This window comes from Chrysochloris asiatica, unplaced genomic scaffold (assembly GCF_000296735.1).
Source record: "Chrysochloris asiatica unplaced genomic scaffold, ChrAsi1.0 scaffold00207, whole genome shotgun sequence".
NCBI classification, from domain to species: domain Eukaryota; kingdom Metazoa; phylum Chordata; class Mammalia; order Afrosoricida; family Chrysochloridae; genus Chrysochloris; species Chrysochloris asiatica.
The window spans coordinates 3,066,051-3,089,484 of record NW_006408725.1 but is presented as its reverse complement, the minus strand read 5'-3'; the positions used below and the strand labels follow the sequence as shown (position 1 = coordinate 3,089,484).

The following is a 23,434-nucleotide window of genomic DNA, read 5'->3' as shown; positions in this document are numbered from 1 at the left end:
AATCAATGAGTACTTGTGTATAACTGTTTCCTCTCTCCTTTACCTTCTCACCCCTTAGCTCTGAAATGCCAATATCTTCTAACTCCCAATAAAGCCAAGGTGAACTGTTCCCACCCCTTTGGTGCCTTCAGGTATCAGTCAGCCTGTAGCTTCACCTGTGATGAAGGTTTGTTCCTGGTGGGTGTAAGTGTGCTGCAGTGCTTGGCTACTGGGAGTTGGAGTGCTAAGCCTCCAGAATGCCAAGGTTATGCCCTTCTAGCATCATGGAAATACACTGTAAGGCTATATTTTAGAAGTGGTGTCTTTCCAGGGCTAGTACTTTTAAAAAGGTCAGGAAAATTAATACATACTCTCATCCTTTCACTCTGTAACACATAAACTCCAAATACAAATGCTTTCAGGGACTAGGCAGATAGTGCCAGATATTTGGCAACAGACAATAGGGAGTGGCCCCTGCTATCTCCTTACCAGGGTCTTATTGTGGTCAGTGTTAGGTGCTGTTGGCTCTGTTCCCAGTCATATTGACCCTGCGTACAACAGAACGAAACATTGCCTAGTAATGCACCATCCTCACAATTGAGTCTATTGTTGCAGCCACTGAATCAATCCATCTAGTTGAGGGTCTTCTTTACCAGGACCTAAAGGCTCTTTTCATGAGCCAGATACACTGTTCTCAGTTGGCGAAAAATAATATCTAGAAGGAAAACATGAGTTGTGGGCTGACTGTCCCAAAGCTGACATGGCGCTTCACTCCTTGAAGCATTGGAGTATAATGGCAGAATGGGGACAGACTTGTGCAGTATTATAACAGTGGAACTGGGAAAATGAATATTAGTGTACCCACCTGCAAACATCCTTCAAGATTTGCACAATATTGAAGGAATGTATTTACTTAGAATAAAGTAAGATGATGAAAAGGGGAAGAAACTACTCTTTAAATTTGAGGTTACAGTTTTCTCGGAAGAAAGAAACTTTCACATTCACTGTAAGCATTTATATATGTGCACTGTACTTCATATCTAAAAGCCTTGTATTCTGTCAACATTATAGTACCTGTCTGCATTAGAAATGATTCTAGTCATCTGTATTGGGGAATTAAATGATAAACGTCTGTTTTCTAGACTCCCCATTCTTTTTTTCACTATGTTTATGGCAAATATTGCTTTTAGCAAGCAAGGTTTTTAATCTACAAAGGACACAGTAAAATAAGCAAATAGAGAAATAAAATTGTGTCCTCTTATATACTTTTTGCCTAAAACTGATGCTGTTAACATTCTGATGTGAATTCTTCCAAATATTTTCCCCATCCAGTTTTTCCCTATGAAGCTAATGTTTTTATGAAGCATACAAAGTTTTGTTGTTGTTATGTGCCTTTGAGTCGGTTCCGACCCATAGCGACCCTGTATAGGGTTTCCGAGGGTGTCAATCTTTACAGGAGTAGAAAACCTCATCTTTCTCCCGCGGAGCAGCTGGTAGTTTCGAACCGCTTACCTTAAGGTTCGCAGCCCGATTCGTAACCACTACGCTACCAGAGCTCCTTAGTTAAATATGTATAACACTAGATGTATCTATATGGTTTGCCTTTGAGTATTCACTTTGCACAGACTTTCAACTTTTGGTGAAAGCAAGCAGATTGTGGCTTTTATGAAGAAAAATCCATTTGCTATTCAGGTCACACACTCACACACACACACACACACACACACACACTACTGCTAATTGGTGAGTGAATGAATGAATGAATGAACAAATGATTGAATAAACAAGCCAGCAAAGCTGGGTGTCCTTCATTCCCAGGCACCCAAAGTATGATTATTCAATAGGGGTTGGTTTGGATGTACCTTCAGAATCTGGTAGCAAAGTGGTTAAGCTCTTGACTGCTAACCTAAAGGTTAGAGGTTCAAATCCACTAGCCACTCAGTAAGAGAACAATGTAGTAGTCTGCTTCTATAATGCCTGACAGCCTTGGAAACCTTATGGAGGTAGTTCTACTGTCTTATAGAGTTGCTATGAGTTGAAATCTACTAGACAGAGAAGGATAGCTAGTTGGCACCTGCAGATCTGGGTATGGAGAGAATGGGGGTGGGGCTGTAATCCTGCGCCCTCACTCACATTCTGGCTCATTGAAGACTACATGCATCACAAACTCTTGTCAGTTTTAGGGAAGGACGTGGAGTCTTTGCTGTGGGTTATCACAGTTCTCAGAGTTCTTCCGGGCCGCCCTGAGCTGTGCAGGGCACAGATTACAGCTCATTGCCCCATCCTGGCCTGCCAATGGGCGTTTCACAGCAAGGAGGTTTCTACTCACCACTGCTTCCTGTGACCTTCCAGTTCCCTTCTGTTTTTTTGTTCTTTGTTTACTGACTGAACTTTCTCCTCAACCTCTCTGGTTGCTGAGTGGCTATCAAGTGAAATATCCAAACGTGGGCTGGGCAGGAAGATACAGTGAGTCTTGCAATCCTCTAGATGTTGCAATATTTCTGAGAGTGTGTCGGCAAACAATTTCCACCACTTCTCCACAGCCACCCTTGCTGTTAGAGAAAGAGCTGGAAATGAACTCCATCACTTTTCCTTCCATTATGGAGGTAGTTCTACTGTCTTATATGGTTGCTATAATATTGTCTTATAAGGTTGCATTTTGCCCTTACCTGTTGCAGGGTTCTTGAGTTGTCTCCTCTCCTCCCCTTCCCTCTACCCACCTCCCCTCCCAACCCCCATACACACTTAATACTGAAAGTTGTTTCAGTGGCAGAAAACAACTAGGTCTTTGGACAAATTGATCCATTTTGGAGGAATTTAGCATGAGATGGAAAGGAAAGAAGGGAAGAGAAAAGCATAGAAAACGTTCTCAAGGTGGAAGATCTCCAATGGTCCTATGTTTCTCAACCAGGTCAAAGAGTGAAGAAACACCCTGAGCTATGTGTTTACTTAGTCTTCGCTTTTTAATGCCAGCAGATTTAATCCCAGCTTTATTATTTTATTAATCCATAAATAGACATCCTGACAGCATTAACATTTGCATGCTATTTATTATTTTAGCTTTTGATCTTTAAAAAAATCCTTGTTGCTATATGAGAGGGCTTCCAAATGTTTGAAGAAAAATGCCATTATCTTTTCATTCCATTTTCCACAAACTCTCTGAAGCCCCCTCTTACAATGCTGTTCTTCTCACTTTTCAGGTTAAAAAATTGAGACTTAAGAAGGTTAAGTGGCTTGTCAAAATTCACAGAGCTGTTCAAAGACAAGTATTATCTACAGCTGGGTTAATACCTAAGGGAGCCCTGGTGCCCTGATGTAGAATAAACAATGGATTGCTAACCTCAAGGTTGGTGGTTCACATCCATCAGTCGCTCCTCAAAAACCCCAAACAGGGTTACTATGTATGAGTCAGAACTAACTCAGCCATTAACAGCAACAACACAGGAGCCCTGATGCTATAGTGGCTAAATGCTTGGTTGCTAACAGAGAGGTTGGTAGTTTGAACCCACCAGCTGTTCCATGGAAGATAGATGTGGCAGTGTGCCTTTGTAAAGTTGTACAGCCTTGGAAGCTCTATGATGCAGTTCAGCTCTGTCTGTCGGGTCATTGTGAGTCTGAATTGACTCGATGGCACATAACAACAAAAACCACCACCTCTATTAGTGCAGCCACACTGAAGGAAAGCAGGTGCCTTCGTGCCACAGACTCTACTTGTATAAAATATGGAAAAGAACTGTGAGATCTAGTTTAACTTGTTAAATAGGTGACTCATAGCAACCTGAACAGTGTTGTAAATCTTTACAGGAACAGAAAGTCTCATCTTTCTCCCCTGGAGCCACTGGTAGATGTGACATGGTTAGCAGCCCAACTCCTAACCCACTATGCTACCAGAGCTCCTTAAGGATGCCTGGAAAACAACGGTTTTTATTTTTCCCATTTTCACAACTAAAGAAATTGAAGTTCAGATAGGCTATTGTCTAGAGATACATTACTCATGAGGAACAGAGTCAGGATTTGGACTCCAATTCTTTCTACAATCTGGTTGGGGAAAGGAGTTTGGGAATATAAAAAGTATTTTACCCCATATATATAAATTTTAACTTTTTATTGTCAATTGGGTGAAGGATTATAGAGCAGATCAGTTTTCCATTTGACAATTTATACACATTTTGTTTCATGTCGTTGATTGTAATCCCCACAATGTAACATCACTGATCTCATTTTTCCCCTCTGTTTCCTATTGCCATTCTACCTTCTTATATTCTTTTCCCCGATTACTAGTTACTGCTTTCTGGGAAGGTCATTAGGTCTGTTTGTGAAGAAGGCATCAAGGAAGCAGCCACCACTCTGCTCAGGGACAACTGGAATGAGCTGTATGACAATCTTTCCAAACATGTCATTCCTTCCTTTTAAAAATCACCTTTCAAATGCTTTTGTGGATGAATGTTTCAGGATGTCAGTTTTACATCTCCTGAAACATTCACACACAAAACACTGCTGTTTTATACACCCACAGCCTCTCACTGGTGACAGTGCACATCATGAAATACCAGCATTGATTTCTAACCAAATGATGCCTTTGGGTGCTAAGGATTATAACACACACACTCGAGTCATTTCAGGTTGCTGACTTATAAAATACTTTCTTCTCTCTATGATAGCTCTTACCTGCACACCTCTGCAAAGTCCTCAGAATGGAAACATGACCTGTGACCAATCTCTTGGGGATTCCAGCTATAAATCCACATGCCAATTCAGCTGTGATGAAGGGTTTTCTTTATCTGGACCAGAAAGGTTGGAATGTACTACCTCTGGACACTGGACAGGTTCCTCTCCAACGTGTGAAGGTAGGACCATGGATCTGTCCTTTCTCGTGGCTTTTCAGCTAACATTATAAGAACTGGAGAATCAGACTCATGTAAGAATGTTATTCAGCTAAAGCAAACAGTACATTCTTCACAAAACATGGTCATCTAGACCAAAAGCTGCTGTCTTTCCATCTCTCTCTCCCCACTCTATCTTCATCTCTGTTTGTGAATAATCATTTATTAATAATTCTAGTTAAACATGTCATAGTTTATGAAGTGTTTTGATGTCATTGTAGGATTTAATGTTTACTAAAGTAATGAGAGTAAATAATATACCTCCATTTTTATGAAGAAATTAGGGCTCAGAGAGGTTAAGTAATTTGTCTAACATAACACTGTTAATAAGTTATGAAGCCGACACTTATTTGGGCTTTTAATTCCTTTTTTCTAAGACACTCTTCATCCATACTTGCATTCATTTTCTTCAAGCACTAGTGAGTTTCAGACACTGAGCCCATTCAGTTTATTCAGGGATTGTTGTTGTATGTTAATTCTCATCTTTCAAGAGTCCCTCAATCTGTAAATGCACATATCTCCTCCCTTTGCTTTTATATGGATTTTAAGCTTCCTGAGGGCAGGCATTGTGCCTTCTGCTTGTGTGTATCCTCTGCAGCAACTAGGTACAATGACAGTGATTGTCTGACAAATATCCTTTGAATTGAGGATTATTTTCATTTGCTGGTAAAATGTACTCAAATATAAGCTCTATTGCTTATGAATTAGTAAAATCTTCAAAAGTTGCATTGTATCTGTCTTTGATTACCCCACAGTATGATCTAAAATAGAAATTTAATGAATTCATTGATAATTCATCTTTAGCTTCAGACAGCACCCTTGTTATAATTTATCATTGAATGTAGTCAGTAACGAGGTCAGAAATAATAAAAATGCTGCTGTTGTTAGGTGCCATTGAGTTGGTACTGACCCATAGCGACCTTATGCACAGCAGAACAAACCACTGCCCAATCCTGGGTCAACCTCACTATCATTGCCACGCTTGAGTCCATCGATGCTGCCACTTGGCCAATCCATCTACACTACCATAAAGTCAATTCTAGCACTAAGTGACTCTACAGAACAGTTGGACTTCTCCTTGGAGTTCTGAGGCTGTAAATCTTTATCATCACAGACAGCTTCATTGAACAGTTACTGGTTTGACATGGTTTACATTCCAAAGCCCACAGCGCCACCATCCGCTTCATAAGTCTTTGTATAAACTCACTCAAAACTCACTGCCTCCCATTCTATTCTGACTCATAGTAACCATGTGTAATAGGGTTTCCAAGGTTGTAAATCTTTACCAGAACAAAAAGCTTCCTCTTTCTCCCAATGAAAGACTGGAGGGTTTCAATAGGTGACCTTGAGGTTAGCAATCTAGTGTTTATCCTCCAGCGCCACGAAGGCAAGTCCAACTATGTTATTGCTGTCAAGTGCAGTAGAGACAGTTCTGATTTATGGCGACCCTGCAATAGAGTTTCCAAAGAGCAGGTGGTAGGTTTGAACCACTGACTTTATGGTTAGCAGACCAATGCTTATCCTACAGCGCCACACCAGGAATCTAAAAAGCATTGGCTTTTTAACCACAATGCTACATTGCCACCTTGTGGCAACATTTCTAAATCACGGTTCAAAACCTAAAACAAACCGGCAGCTGTCCAGTTGATTCTGACTCATGGAGATCATGTAAAACAGTAGAAATGCACCCATAGACTTTTCAAGGCTGTACATATTTACAGAAGCAGATTGCCACATCTTTATCACATAGTTTAGCTGGTGGGTTTGAACCACCAACCTTTCAGTTAGCAGCCAAGGGTTTTAAAATCCTGGCTCAGTCATTTGTAAATTGACTCATTCAGTGATCCAGTTTGCAGGTTTAACTGCTGGAATACACTTGAGAAAGAGTAGTATCTGGTGACCAGATGAGAGAATGTGTTGATAGAAATCTATTATGTGACAACAGCTATTACTTCTTGTAGAATGAGAAGTGAATTAATATATCCAAAGACCTGAATTACTCTTTTCAGGTTCTCCTTGAGAAAGTTATTTCATACATATAGCCTTCACTTTTCCTAATTCCAAAAGGAGAAGTGTGAGGTCCTTCCCCTGCTAGAGATAATGTACATTAGAGGGCATGCATGCTACCATCTGCTGGCACATAGGTGTACTAGAAGTCACCTGAACAATGTGGAACCTTTACAGATTAGGGCTTGTGCTCCATTATTTGTTCATTTACTTCTCATGAGTTCATTCTTCCGTTTCATAAACATTTATCATGATCTCTGGTTTTCTACATTCTGTTTCAAGGTGAAAGAATCAAACATTTCTCTTTTAAAATTATCACTAAAATTTAAAATTGCATATGCAACAATATGGTTGTTAAATCTGTAATCTCACAAGCTCTTGGCTCCACTCACTCCTTCCCAGACCTCTTTTTTCCACAATAAGAAGCACAGTGTTCTCTTACCTTGCTTGCCCAGTCCACTGCAGTCCAACCTTGACCATGGCCACCTATGGATCTTAGAGTTAGCAGCTTTGTCTGGGTCTCATCTTGAGCTCTGGTTTTGTGTTTCTACCTCATCCTCAAATGCATGCTCTAAATGGTTGTTGTTGTTAAGTGCCATAGAGTTGGTTCTGACCCACAGTGACCCTGTATACTATTTCCAAGGAGAAGTTGGTGAGCTTGAACCACCAATCTTGCAGTTCAAATGGCTTTGCAGTCTGGCGCATTAATCCACAGCACCACACCAGGACTCCCATGTTCTAAATAGAGTCAAATATATCCAGTTCCTCTTGTGATCCTATGAGTTCATGAATCTTAAATCATTCAGCACTCCCTGCAGCCCCCTGATGTTCACATAGTGTTTTGCAGAGTCCTCAGGTACATCAGAAAGTCTTAGGGACCATCAGAGCTGCAAGAGCAGTGTAGCAGGTGAAGCTCCAAGTCCCCCTCTTCAGAGTGCAATTCCAGGCTTATTTTTGTGGTGGTTCCACAGATACTTATTTTTAATTGGAATGCCAGTTGCCTGAACCCTTTTGGACCTGGATCCTGCATATATGTTCTAGTTTCCTTGCTGCCTTTGTCCTTTCCCTGAAGCTAAGCACTGCCTGAGGATCTTGTACTGACCAATCATGATGCTGTTTTCATACCAAATTGTTTGTATCAAGTCACTGTGATCCAACCCCTAATCCCCACTGGTTGTTGATATACATACTATCCTTAGTTAGACTACTGTTCTCTGAATCCTTATAATTGTCATTGACCTCTGCAAAACCATGTTTGGATGCTGGATCCATCTTCTAATTGCTAGCCTTACCTAGTTGCGGGGGAGGGAGGGGAGAGACCATCCTGGCTCCGAATTTCTTTCCCAGTTCTACCTCTCTGCCTGGTACAGTATGGATCTCTTCTAGTTAGTTGGTCAGGTAGCGGTCTTCAAATTTCTAGACATAGATGAGTGAGCCCCTTCAATGCTGCATCATTGTTGAAAGATTGCAACTCCATCAATTGCTGGAGCCTTGTTTGTTTTCTTTGCCTATAACTTAAGTGAAGCTTGGACTGCTTCTTTCAGTACTATTGGCTCTTGATCATATGCTAACTCTTGAAATGGTTGACCAGTGATCATTTCTTTTTGATATAATGACAGTGTATTTCTTTCATCTTCTTTTGATGCTTCCTGCATCATTCAATATTTTGCCCATGTTGTTATATGTCATCGAGTAGATTCCAATACATAGCGACCCTGTGTGGAGTTTCCAAGGAGTTGATGGTAGGTTTGAACTGCTGACCTTGTGGCTCACAGTCCAGTGCTGATCCTACAGTGCCATACCACAAGTTCATTTGTCCCATTGAATCCTTTAATATTACAAGTTGAGGCTTCAATTTTTTTTCTTCTTCAATTCTTTCAGCTTGAAAAATGATGAGCCTGTTCTTTTCTTTTGGCTTTCTAAATCCAGGTCTTTGCAAATTGTATTATAATACTTGACTATGTCTTCTTTTGCTGCCTCTTGAAATTTTCTGTTCAGCTCTTTCACGTCCTCATTTCTTCCATTCGCCTTAGCATCTCTACACTGGAGAACTAGTTTCACAGCCTCTTCTGACATCCATTTTTGTTTTTTCTTTCTTTTCTGTCTTTTTAAATGACCTTTTACTTTTTTATCCTGCATGATGTTCTTGATGTCATTCCAGTTCTTCTGGTCCTCAATAATTAGTGTGTAATCTATTAAATCTCTTCTTGATATGGTCTCTAAATTCAGATGGGGTATGTTCAAGGTCATATTTTGGCTCTCATGGACTTGTGTTTTTTTTTCTTCAGCTTCAGCCTGAACTTGCATATGAGCAATTGATGATATGTTTCACAGTCTTCCCCTGGTCTTGTTTTGGCTGGTGAAATTGAACTTTTCCACTGTCTCTTCCCACAGTTGTAGTCAGTTCGATTCCAGTGTATTCCATCTGGTTATTCCATCCTTGCATTTTATGTTGTTTTAAAGATGTTTATAATGAATAGGTTATTGGTCTTGTAAAATTCTACCATGCAATCTGCAGCAGCGTTTTTATCACCAAGATCATATTTTCCAACTACTGATCCTTCCTCTTTGTTTCCAACCTTTGTATTCCTACCACCATTAATTATCAATCCATCTTGTTTGTATGTTTGATCAATTTCAGACTGAAGAAGTTGGTAGAATTCTTCAATTTCACCATCACTGACTTCAGTGGTTGGTATATAAATTTGAATAAGAGTGGCATTAACTTGTCTTTCTTATAGACATCTGAACATTACCCTATCACAGACACCGTTTCACTTCAAGATAGATCTTGAAATATTCTTTTTGATGATGAATACTACACTAGGCCTATTGAATTTTTCATTCCTAGCATAGTAAACCAGTTGTTTCATTTTGTCAGATTCAAAATGTCCAATACCCTTGCATTAATGTCTAGAATATTGATCTTTATGTGCTCTGTTTAATTTTTGACAACTTCCAATTTTCCTGGATTCACAGTTACTACATTCCATGTTTCAATAATTAATGGAATTTTGCAGCTGTTTTCTCTTCATTTTGAGTTGTGCTCCATCCACAAATGAAGGTCCCAAAGGCTTTACTTCATTCCCATCATCATGGTCAACTCTACTTTGATGCAGGTCTTCCCCAGTTACATTTTGTGTGCCTTCCAACCTGAGGGGTTGATCCTCTGGCACCGTATCTGACTATGGTGGTGGTTATGTGCCGTGGAGTCAGTTCCAACTTATAGCGACCTTGTACAGGGTTTCTGAGGCTATAAATCTTTACGGGATCAGAAAGCCTCATCTTTCTCCCATGGAACAGCTGGCAGCTTCAAACTGCTGACCTTAAGGTTTGCAGCCCGATTCGTAACCACAACACTACCAGAGCTCCTTTATATTCTGATGCTATTCATACTGTTTTCGTCTTCTGACACTATATCTGACAGTGTTCTGCTGTGATTCATAAAGTTTTCAGTGACTATACATTCACAGAAGCAGTCTGCTTCTCCTTCTTCATATTCTGTCTTAGTCTGGAAGCTCTGCTGAAACCTGTCCACCATGGGTGACCCAGCTGGTAAACTACCAGTGGCATAGCTACAAGCGTCACAGCAACATCCAAGCCACCACAGTATGACAAACTGACAAACAAACGAGTTGAAGTTGTAGACCTGTTGAATTTGAAAAGGTGGCAGAATATCCAAGAGGAAGTGGTGTTAGGCAGGATAAGGGGCAGAAGTGTGAAGCCCTGAACTAACCCACAGAGCTAAGCTAGTAGGAATGAGAGGCTATGAGGTCTCTGAAGCAGAGTGCACAGAGAAAAGAGGAGGGAAATGCAAATGGTTGAGTGTGACTGCTTAAGTCCTTGACTTTCTTTATCTCCATGACTCCAACTTTACTTCTCTCTGCAAGCCCACCATCCCTCCCCTCAGCCTTATTTGTATGGAGTGCTTGGTGCATAATGAAGCACCCACATAGTAGGTGCTTAGCAAATAATTGTTGAATACATGAGTGAATGATGAATAGAAGTTCTGAATAAACTTGAAGACTGTGACACTCTTGATTTGATGCTCCAGCCACCAGGTGCCCAGAGTTGTTTCCCCTAGAATGGGGCAGCATAGATTGTTCTGACACTCCTGGAAAGTTCCGTGTCGGCTCCACTTGCCACTTCTCCTGCAGTAAGGGCTTTAAGCTGAAAGGATCCAAGAGTGTGGAATGCACAACTTCTGGGAAATGGACAGCACCTCCACCCACCTGTAAAAGTAAAACAATATATGTTTTTAATTCCTCTTCTTGTGCTAATTTCTTTGATAACAATGAACATTTATACAGGCATACCTTGTTTTATTGTGCTTTGCTTAATTGCACTTTCCAGATATTGGATTTTTTTACAAATGGAAGGTTTGTGGCAACCATGGGTTAAAAAAATCTGTTGCATCAGTATGTGCTCACTTTGTGACTCTGTGGTGCATTTTGGCGATTCTCATAATATTTCAAACTTTTTTGTACTCTATTACACATTTAATAGTCTACAGTATAGCATAACCTAACTTTTATGTGCACTGAGAAGCTACCAAAAATGTGTGCAACTTGCATTATTGTGATATGAACCCAAATCTGCAATAGCTCCAAGGTATGCCTGTATAGCTTCTTACTATGTGATAGATACACATTGTGTTATTATTATTCTTAAAACACTACTTCTGTTTATCTATTGGGTCTAAGGAACACACCCTGTAGATTAAAAGTACTTACAAAAAGTAAAAGAAAAATTTATGTGTATAAGTAAAATATATATTATTGGTTTTAATATTTCATATGTTGGCCTCTTTATCTCCAAAAGCTGTTTGAGTCCATTGAATGGCCTCTATTACTTCACAGCCAAGAGAAAATATAAGGGGTGAAGCCACTAGCCCAATTTTTCAAATTGGGGGATTGAGGTGCAGAAAAGTCTTTGTCTTCTGACAACAGGGCAAGTTAGTGACAGAGTTGCCGGTGTCATTCCTGTGTCATGCTCAGCTTTGGTCATGGGACAAGTCCATGTCTCAATAAAGCAGGGGCAAACAGGCAATCTGCCCAAGCCCACTTGACTGTCTATTGAATTTCTTGTATTTCTGCACCAACTCTTCTGCTTTAAAAAGATATTTACAACATTGGCACTCCCATTTCTTTGCCTAACCAAGAGAATCATCCCTCCAAGTTCTCTTTTAAGTAATTTTCCTCATCTTGTTTTCCAGACCTGAGATTAGTATTTTTCTTTAAGGAGGAATATCTATTCCTTAAGAATATATTGCTAGAGACTCCTTACCATGAAAGGAATGGAAGGCCTTAACTCTGCTATATGCTCCTTTTAATTGAAGACTCCTTAAATTGTGACATTTTTCTCACACCAGGCATAGCGTTACCTACAACTTCAGCGATACGATGCCCAGCCCTCATCACCCCTGGGCAGGGGACAATGTCATGCTCCCATCATGTAGGAACTTTGGGTTTGAATACCACTTGTTACTTTGGATGCAATGCTGGGTTCAAACTCACAGGAGACCGCATTCTCCGATGCAGTCCTTCAGGACAATGGACAGCAGTAGCACCAACGTGCACAGGTAATGTGCAAAGCAGGCCAGTCTGATGCTGCCTTCCTGTAGACACTCAACAATTATCATTGTGCCTGCCTGTTGACATGACACCCACCCCAACAACTTCTTTCTTCAGTTCTTTCCTTCGTGAACGTCACATCAATCCTCTGTCCCTATTCAGAAGTCAAGTGCAGCAGGCACATTGCCTCTCCACGTCCTCCTGTCAAATGCTAATGTCCAAAATGTGTTAGGACAATGAGCATGCTACACCATAGAACCTGGAAAAACAAGCTGCAGTTCTATTAATTATGTGACAGTGAACACATCCCCTGTTATTCATAAAATTGAGACCTCAATAAAAAGATAAACCACGTTTGATACCTCCTTAAGAGTTATCACCCTATATACAAAGCAATGAAACCTATGTCTTGTTCATCATAGATTGCAGCATGGTGCTTTGCAAATGTCACTATTACTCAACAATGTTGATTTGACTTCAGTTTAGTTGCCTGAGCTTTAGTTCCCTACCCATTAATTAAGAGAAAGAATTAGAAGTTTCTTAAAAATAGTTTTAAAGGAATGATAGCCTCTACTTCTTCCAAACATTCAAGAGTTCAGTCATGATAAACACTTAAGTGCTTTAATCAACTCATGGAGATGTGCCTCATAGTTGCTAACTGGTGATGGTAATGATAACATTTAGAATAATAATTTTTCAAGGAGTAAAATTTTATAAATAATATTTTTGGAGATAAGATTGGTCAAGCCACCAGTAAGTATTTATTGGTATTGGTAGGCTGTGGGCTATGCATTGGGCTGATAATCAAAAAGTCAGTAGTTCAAGACCCACCACCCACTCCATGGGGAAAGATAAGGCTATCTGTTCATGTAAAGATTTACAGTCTTAGAAACCCTATAAAGGGTTTCTATGAGTCAGAATCAACTTGATCGCAGTGGGTTTGGGTTTTTTTTGGTACTATCTTCCAAAGGAGCTCTGGTAGCACAGTGGGTTAAATATTAGGCTGCTAACCATAGTCAACAGTTCAAACCCACCAACATCTCCATGGGAGAATGATGATATGAGCTCACAAAGATTTGCATTCTTGGAAACTCCACAGGACAGTTAGTTCTACTCTGTCCTAAAAGGTAGTTCTAAGTCAGACTCGACTTGATGGCAGTGGGCTCCACGTGCCTGTCCTGGTCCTTTGACTATCCTTCTTTGAGTGGATGTTTTAACTGGTGTGATGTTGGATGAGCTGCTGTGACTCATTTCCTCTCTGACCATTTACATTCAACTTCATCTACTGGCACTAACAGGTTATAAGTGAAACTACAGTCTTTTGTGCCTTCATTTGACATGTTTGTTTTTCCTGCATCCTATTTTCCTTCAGCTGTTAAATGTTCTGACCTGCACATTATTAAACCATTAGAGATGAACTGTTCCAACTACTGGGGAAATTTCAGCTATGGTTCTACCTGCGCCTTCAATTGTCCAGAGGGTCAAGTACTTAATGGCTCAGCAAGAACAGCATGCCAAGAGAATGGCCACTGGTCTACTACAATGCCAAGCTGCCAAGGTATATTTCTCATATGGATTAAAAAAGTCACCTTGATACAGAAAATAACTAATCAATGTTTCTTCTCTGTACATCTCTAACAATAGTCTCACTTCCCATCACTGGGTTTCTCCTGAGCATTTCACAACAAATCAAGCTGAATTTCCTTGCCTTATACAGAGAGGTGGGGATTAAATTCACTGACTGAATAGATAACCAGCAGTCATTTCCTTAGGTGGTTGTTGTTGTTAACTGCTATCAAGTTACTTCCAACTCATAGCAACCTTATATAGGGTTTTGAGGAGCAGCTGGTAGGTTTGAACTACCGACCTTTCAGTTAGCAGCCTTCGACTTAATTAATGTGAAGAGAATATCTCACGTGTACTCCTAGTTTATTATTTCAGAAGATCGTTATTTACCACAAATCTCTGGAAACACCACAGATTTTCCTTGATTAAACTGTTTGCAAGATTTATTTCAATCCTCCTTTCCCCTCATTTTCCCCCTAGCAACTTATGACTTCTTTTTATTGCAAAACTTCAAATTAAGTTGCCCAATAAATTATTCATGTTTGAGTTTATTTGCACACACTTCCATTTATTCTATCATTTAATTCTTATCATGGAGAGTCTTTACCCTGACTCCTTTGGAAATTACTTTTGATACTTCATTCTTAGGTATAAAACTGGGGCCTGTTTCTCTTCAGGAGTCCTGTGTGCTGCTGTAAGATAAGCACTGGACTGCAAGGTCAGTTTGAACCTCAACTTTGGTAGTTCAAACTCACCAGTTGCTCCTAGGAAACCTGATACAGGATCATTATGAGTTGGGACCAACTAGATGGCACTAACAACAACATTTCTCTTCCATTGCAATGGTTGCCTTCAAAGCTTGCCTGGTTGCATTGTGACTACTGATGGCTCAACTTGGTCTCACATCTTAGAGCTCTGGGACTCTTCTAGGATAATGACAACTACAATATACTTTTCATGCTCTCTTGGTGTGTGTTTGTTTTGCAGCAGGACCATTGACTATCCAGGAAGCCCTGACTTACTTTGGTGGAGCCGTGGCTTCTACAACTGGTCTCTTGATAGGTGGGACACTCCTGGCTCTGCTAAGAAGACGGTTCAGACAAAAAGGTAAATAAGAAAAGAGTCTTCTCCTTATTTTATTAATTTATGTGACTTGAGGTATGGGAGCTTAAATTTTGACTCCAGTAGTTCATGTTTGAAAACATTTGCATTAAAATAAAACAAGGCCAAGGTAAGTGGTTTTGAGAACTGGGTGCAGATCAGAGTTGCCTGGGAGAACTTTATGAAAAATTCAGATCTTGGTACAGAGAGATCTTGGTATGGGTTCGGAAATCTGAATTTTCCTCCCCAAATTTTTCCATGAGACTGGTATTCAGATTGATATGTGGGAATCTCTGGTCTAGGTTGTTGTTGTTAAGTGCCATTGAGTTGGTTCTGACCCATAGTGACCCTGTATAGGGTTTCCGAGGAGGTGGCCTTACATTATTACCAAACCTAACTGGAGAAGGTCTTGTTTCCCTTACTCTTTCCTTCATGCAACTCATTTATTGATTAGCTTTTTTAGGTTCTGGGACTCAAAAGCATGGACTTTTATATATATATATATATACCAGCAGAGAATATCAGCAAGATGTTTACCTGTGCTTTATTGACTACACAAAGGCTTTCAATTGTGTGGATCATGACAAGCTCTGGACAACATTGTAAAGTATGAGTATTCTTAAGAGGAATCTGTACCTGGACCAAGAAGCAGTTGTTCGAAGAGAACATGGGAACACTGAATGGCTTAAATTTTAAAAAGGTGTGCGACAAGGTTGTATTCTTTCACCATACTTATTCAACCTGTATGCTAAGCAGATAATCCAAGAAGTTGGGTTCTATGAAGAAAAACGTAGCATCAGGATTGGAGGAAGACTCATTAGCAACCTGCAATATGCAGATGATATAACCTTGCTTGCTGAAAGTGAAGAGGACTTAAAACATTTACTGATGAAGCTCAAAGAGCACAGATGTTAAAGAGCAAAGATGTCAGCTTGAAGACTAAGGTGCACCTGACCCAAGCCATGGTATTTTCAATAACCTCATATGCATGTGAAAGTGGACAGTGAATAAGGAAGACCATAGAAGAATTGATGCTTTTGAGTTATGGTGTTGGAAGAGACTATTTAAAGTGCCATAGGCTGCCAAAAGAACCAATAAATCCATTTTGGAAGAAATGCAGCCACGATGGAAGCCAAGATGGCCAAACTTTGTCTCTCATACTTCAGACATACTGGCAGGAGGGACCAGTCACTGGAGAAGGATATCATGTTTGGTAAGGTGGATGGTCAGAGAAAAAGAGGAAGACCCCCAACGAGATGGATTGGCCAAGTGGCAGCATCAATGGACTCAAGCGTGGCAAAAGTAGTAAGGTTGGCCCAGGATGGGAAACTGTTTCGTTTTGCTGTGCATAAGGTCGCTATGGGTTGGTACTGACTCGATGACACCTAACAACAACAACAACTATATGTATCTATATATAGATATATAGATATATATAATGGGGTTCTCCTCTCTCTATAAATATGTTGTTGCTTTTAAGTGCCATTGAATTCAGTTGGTTCTGACTCATAGTGACCCTTATACGGTTTCCAAGGAGTTGCTGGTTGGTTTGGACTACTGGCCTTGTGGTTCACAGTCCAGTGCTAATCCTACGGCACCACACCAGGACTCTATATACGTACATATTTTATATATATATAGATAGATAGATATAGATATATAGATATATAGATATTTGGACTTTTGGTATAGTGCTATAAGATAAGCACTAAACTACAAAGTCAGTTTGAACCACAAGGTTGAAAGTTCAAATTCACCAACCACAACTTGGAAACCCTATACAGGGTCACTATGGATCAGAACCAACTTGATGGCACTTAACAACTTCAAATGTATGTATACACACACATATATATATATTATTGTGCTTTAGGAGAACATTTTAAGAGCAAATTAGTTTTCCATTCAATCATTTGTACACAGCATTCCATGTCATTGGTTGCATTCCTCACAATGTCAACATGCACCCCATTTTCACCCTGGGTTCCCCATTTCTATTCATTTGAATTTTCTACTCAACATTGATTTTGGGCAAATATTTCCCTTTTGATCTTGTTTAATTGATTGTCTTAAGAAACAAACTTCTCTCTGGGGTTACTGTTTACTTTTTGGACCTATTGTTTGGCTGAAAGGTGGTCTCTGGGAATGCTTCAGGTCCAGGTCAGGAGGATTCCTCTGTTTTCGGTCAGACCACTAAGTCTGGTTTTTTTTGTGGATTTAATTCTACATCTTCTCCTGCAGCACCACACCAGGACTACAGGACTCTGGCATAGTTGCCCTTTATTCATGAGTTTTTCTTAGTGTCTTCCTTTGCCTTGGTCATGTTACCTTCACCATTATTAACATATGTCTTCTATCTAGTTAGTAATTTCCCTTCTTTTCCTCTCCTACCCCTGGTAATTATCATATAACTTTTTTTTCTGTGTATGAACCTTTTCTTGTTTGTTTTTTTTTTAAATATATAATTGCTCTTATGCAGTATTTGTTCCTTTGTGATTGACTTATTTCAATCACCATAATGTTCTCCAAGTTCATTCATGCTGTGAGATGGTTAAAGATTTGTTGTTATTCTTTATCATTGGACTGTATTCCATTGTATGTACTACAATTCATTTATCCATTCATCCATTGATGGACACTAGGTTGTTTCCATATTTGTGCATAATGCTGCAATGAACATGGGTGTGCATATGTCTATTCATGTCATGGATCTTATTTCTTTAGGGTATGTACCTAGGAGTACGTTTGTTGGTTCATTTGGTATTTCTATTTCCAGCTTTTTAAGGAAGCATCATACCATTTTCCATAATGGTTATACCACTTTACTTTTCCACCAGCAGTGTATAAGAGTTCCAATATCCCCACAACCTTGTCAACATTAGTGTTTTTCTTTCTTTCTTTTTTAATTGCTGGGGTGAGATGATATCACACTGTAGTTTTAGTTTGCATCTCTCTAATGGCTACTGGAGTTAGAAAAAACAGAAGAGAAGAACACACTCAACATTTCTCAAGCTGAAAGAACAGAGGCAAAAATCCAATCCTTGACTTGAAATACTGATGGATTCTTTGGGCAAAATATTGAATGATGCAGAACGCATCAAAAGAAGTTGGAAGGAATACTTAGAGTCACTGTATCCAAAAGAAATAGTTTATGTTCAACCATTTCAAGAGATAGCATATGATTAAGAGCCAAAGGTACTGAATAAGATGCACTAAAGGCACTGGCAGAGAACAAGGCTCTGGGAAACGATGGACTACAAATTGAAATCTTTCAATAAACTGATACAGCACTGGAGGTACTCATTCATGTATACCAAGAAACTTGGGAGACAGCCACCTGGCCAACTGATTGGAAGAGGTCCATATTTGTTCCCATTCCAAAGAGAAGTGACCAAATGGAATACAGAAATCATTGGACAGTATCATTAATATCACATGCAAGTATAATTTTGCTAAAGATAATTGAAAACAGAAGCAACAGTGTATTGACAGGGAACTTTCAGAGGTTCAAGCCAGATTCAGATAAGAATGTGGAACAAGAGACATTGCTGACATAAGATGGATCTTGGTTGAAAGCATAGAATACCAGAAAGATGTTTACCTGTGCTTTATGGACTATGCAAAGGCTTTTGACTCTTTGGATCATGACAAGCTATTGACAACATTTCTGAGGATAAGTATTCTGGAACACTTAATTATGCTCATGAGGAACCTGTACATAGACCAAGAGGCAATCATTCGAACAGAGCAAGAGGAAGCTGAATGGTTTAAAATTGGGAAAGGTGTGTACCAGGGTTGTATTCTTCCACCATACTTACTCAGCCAGTATGCTGAGCACATAATCCGAGAAACTGGATCATATGAAGAAGAACATTGGTACTGGAGGAAGACATATTAACAACCTGCGATATGCAGATGACACAACCTTGCTTGCTGAAAGTCAAGAGGACTTACGATACTTACTGATGAAGACCAAAGGCTACAACCTTAAATATGGGTTGCACCTCATTGTAGCGAAAGCAAAAATCCTTAGCATTGGACCTATAAATAGCATCATGATAAATGGAGAAAAGATTGATGTGTCGAAGACTTCATTTTGTTTTGATCCACCATCATGCAAGCAGCAGTCAAGAAATCAAATGATGTATTGCATTAGGCAAATCTGATGCATAAGAACTTGCTAAAGTATTGAAGAGCAAAGATGCCAGTTTGAGGACTAAAGGAGCCTGACCCCAACCGCAGTATTTTCAGTAGCCTCATATGCATGTGAAAGTTGGACAATAAATAAGAAAGACCTTGGAAGAATTGATGCATTTGAATTATGATGTTGGAGCAGAAGTCCCATGGACGTCCAGAAGAACAACCAATCTGTGTTGGAAGAAGGACAACCAGAGTGCTCCTTAGAAGCCAAGACGACAAGACTTCATCTCTCATACTTCGGACTACTATCAGGAGGAACTAGTCATGGAGAATGACATCATGCTTGGTAAAGTGGAGGGTCAGCAAACAAAAGGGAAACCCCCAATGAGATGGATTGGCATAATGGCAGCAGCAATGGTCTCAAGCATAGCAGCAATTGTGAGGATGGCGTAGGACTGGGTGGTGTTTCATTCTGTTTTGCATAAGGTTGTTATGGGTCGCTGTTTTAGGTAGAGTTTTCTAGAGAAGCAAAACCAGTGAAACATACATATGTATAAAGAAGTTTATTATCAAGGAAATGACTTACAATTGCAGAGTCAGTCCCAGGTCTCCAGTGGAAAAGAGAGAAAGAGCCTTTCCCGCATGTCCTTTATATTGGGAACAGGCCACACCCCCAAGGAAGCATCCCTTTAATTGACTGGCTGCTCAGAGTGACTCATCATAGAGCTAAGTATGCCTGTATTAGGTGTCATCACCATGGGAATAAGCACATCCTAAGTGCTAAATCTCTGGAAATCCTGGTCTAGTGAAGTTGTCATAGAACCCTAATTATTACAGTCAGAAATGATTTGACGGTAGTTAGCAACAACAACAATGACTAATGGGAGTCCTGGTGTGGTGCTGTATGGTAAGCTCTGGATTGTTAATACAAGATTGGCTGTTTAAACCCCCAGCTGCTCCTCGGAAACCCTATACAGCAGGGTTACTGTGAGTCGAAACTTGACAGCACTTGACAACAACAACAACAACGGCCTGTGATCATGAGCATTTATTCATGTGTTTCTTAGCCAGTGTGACAGGCTAAGGAATCTGCACGTTGTCTAGAAAATTATGGAATTGATGAGGGATTTCAACAGGGAAGTAACCCAAATGGATGAATTTGTTCCCTTAGTCTTTGGTCCTTTGCCTTTGAACATAGAAAATACATTTCATGAGGTGTTTGGCTATGTCCATGACTGTATACCCCTTGATTTATCAGAAAAAAAGAGCTTTGGTCTAAGATAAAAGAATGGGACAGTCCATCTCTTAGGGTTTAAAACATTTTTATCTGCTTCAGATGTTTAACCTTCCCATAAGTTTATAGACTAATGAGGCCCTTCTTCCACTTGGCTCCCCATGGAAATTAACTTCCGGCATCAGAAGAGTCAGGAGTAGTCAAATCCAGCTAATCAGAAATTGTTATGTTAAAATACCTAACAGAGTTCTCATTGAATTTAGGAGTTTCAATACCTTTAGTTAACTGCCCCAGGGAAGAATCATTTATCTTGTCAAAGGAGCTCTGGTAGCGTAGTGGTTATGAATCGGGCTGCGAACCGCAAGGTCAGCAGTTCGAAACTACCAGCTGTTCTGCGGGAGAAAGATGAGGCTTTCTGTTCCCATAAAGATTTACGGCCTTGGAAACTCTGTATAGGGTCGCTATGAGTCGAAATCAACTCCACAGCACATAACAACAACAACAACTCCAATCACAAAGACAGCACTACAAGGTGACTGGTTTCCTAAATGCCTTATACTCTTATGTGAGTGTGTGACTACTACAATGTTGTTGTTAGGTGCTGTCAATTCTGATTTATGTGTACCCAAGTGTGCAGAGTCAGGAGCTCTGGTAGCATAGTGGTTATGAATAGGGCAGCTAACCTCAATGTTGGCAGTTCGAAACTACCAGCCGCAGCTGTTCCGTGGGAGAAAGATGAGGCTTTCTGCTCCCGTAAAGATTTACAGACTTGGAAACCCTGTACAGTGTCACTATGAGTGGGAACTCACTCCATGGTACTTAACAACAACAAACAACAACATGTGTACAGAGTAGAACTGCTTCATAGACTTCTCAAGGCTGTGACCTTCCAGAGCAGATCACCAGGCCTTTCTTTGGAGGTGTCCCTGGGTGGGGTTCCTGGTGTGGTGCTGTAGGGTAAGCACTGGAGCAAAAGTTTGGTTTGAATCAGAAGGCTGGCAATTCAAACTCACCAATTGCTCCTCAGAAACCCTACATAGGGTTGCTATGAGTCATAACCAATTAGAAAACTCTTAACAATAACTGGGGGGTTTGAACTGTATGGCTAGTAGTCAAGAGCTTAACATTTGCACCGACTGGGAATAGCAAACAGTGTGCAATATTCTTTGCTAGACCAACATTCTCTTTACATGCACCAAGAGATACAAAATGCTTGCTTGCCTAACAAAATCCTAAAATCTCCCAAGACCCGATTCTCAATCCCATAATCATGTAGCAATCACAGCATTCTGACTTCCCCATCAACTTCTTTCTTTGGTTTAAGACATTTCCAAGGAGCCCTCTGAACAGTGAAGAGAGCAACAGTCACCCAGCCTCCAGTGTATTCAATACTAAGTCAGTTTTCACTGTTGTTGTTAAGTGCCATCGAGTCAACTCTGACTCATAGTGATCCCTGGATAGGGTTCCTGAGGAGCGGCTATTGAATTTGAACTGTGACCTTGCATTTCAAACTGACCTTGTGGTCCAGTGTATTATCCCGCATTGCCTTATCCCTAACAGGGGCAGGCACAAGTCTGGTTTCAGATTTCTAGGATTCTATGATTTATGCCCACTTTCTGCAAATTCAAAATGCACATGCATTCTCACAATGAGGGTTCACTAATACCTTGTAATAAAGAAATATGTCAATCTTTGTTGAACCTAATATTTCCTAAACTAATTTAGCTATGATCTTCCCATGGGATAATTAACAGGCCTTCTATAATGTCTAAAGTTCCTATTATTAGAGTCTGATGCTTGGATTAAGACAGAAGAACTCTGATCGCATATGTTATTTTAGAGGGAAATATTTACCGCTATGTGAGTATGGATTTGTTGATGCAATGATCTTGCTCACCTGATGGCTGAGAAAGTGGCATACAGGTTACTGTAGTACAAATGCCAACGACAAAAGTTGCAAGAAACAATGATATAAACAACAATAATAAAAAGATAAGAAGGGAAGGAGGGCAGGATGGAGAGAGGGAAGGAGGGCAGAACCTGAAGGCAAAGACCAGAAGCATGAGAGGTTTTCACTGAGAGGAAGGAGGAAGAAGGCCAGAGGATTCTGGAGTTAAATAGTTGAATATTTCCTGAATCCTAAGGAGTCCTGAGGAGCTCTGGTAGTGTAGTGGTTACGAATTGGGCTGCGAACCTTAAGGTCAGCAGTTCAAAACTATCAGCTGTTTCATGGGAGAAAGATGAGGCTTTCTGCTCCTGTAAAGATTTATAGCCTCGGAAACCCTGTACGAGTCTGAATCAACTTGACAGCACTTCACAACAACAAAGGAGTCCTAGTGTGGTGCTGTGGGCTAATGGGCTGGACTGCGAAGTCAGTTTGAACAGAAAGGTCAGCGATTCAAGCTCACCAGACGTTCCTTAGAAACCTTATACAAAGTTGCTATGGGTCAGAACTGACTCCACAGTACTTAACAACAACAGAGATGGCCTACCTCTTAGGTCCTCAAGGAGAGATCCTTCCCAATGTGCCCCTTATAATCAGCCCATGTGTAAATCAATCGACTAACTTTCTCCAGTGATTGCTATCACGGATCTTTCGCCTTCATTTTTTTTTTAAACCAACCATTGTGTCTTCTCACTATTTCAGATGATGGGAAAAGCCCCTTGAGCCCTCACAGGTAAGCTGGAAATGTTTTGTGACTGTATTAAATTTTTCTAGCTTGACTTTATAAGTCACTTGATATGTCACAATGATTATAAACAACATTCTTTTTGTAATAAGCCTTTTACAATATCCCCTTTATTATCTTGAAGTAAAATATGCAGATAAGATAGCCTAACTAAGTATATATTTTTAAAAATATCAATAACTACGAAGACAAGAAATTACTGGCTTTCAAGCTTTCAAGAGGGAGCCTATATCCAAAGGGCACAGAGAAAGGTAGAATCTC

At 40.1% G+C, this 23,434-nt stretch overlaps 1 protein-coding gene across 1 annotated transcript in view; it reads left to right on the top strand.

Annotated features, from left to right (window-relative positions):
- SELP (selectin P (granule membrane protein 140kDa, antigen CD62)) overlaps positions 1–23,434 on the top strand; it is a 133,713-nt gene that overhangs the window by 108,250 nt on the left and 2,029 nt on the right. Inside the window, exons 9-15 of the mRNA XM_006872655.1 lie at positions 59–244; positions 4,641–4,826; positions 10,924–11,109; positions 12,241–12,450; positions 13,815–14,000; positions 14,996–15,115; positions 23,131–23,161. Coding sequence (XP_006872717.1) covers positions 59–244; positions 4,641–4,826; positions 10,924–11,109; positions 12,241–12,450; positions 13,815–14,000; positions 14,996–15,115; positions 23,131–23,161 — 1,105 coding nt within the window. The remainder of the gene's footprint in view (positions 1–58; positions 245–4,640; positions 4,827–10,923; positions 11,110–12,240; positions 12,451–13,814; positions 14,001–14,995; positions 15,116–23,130; positions 23,162–23,434) is intronic.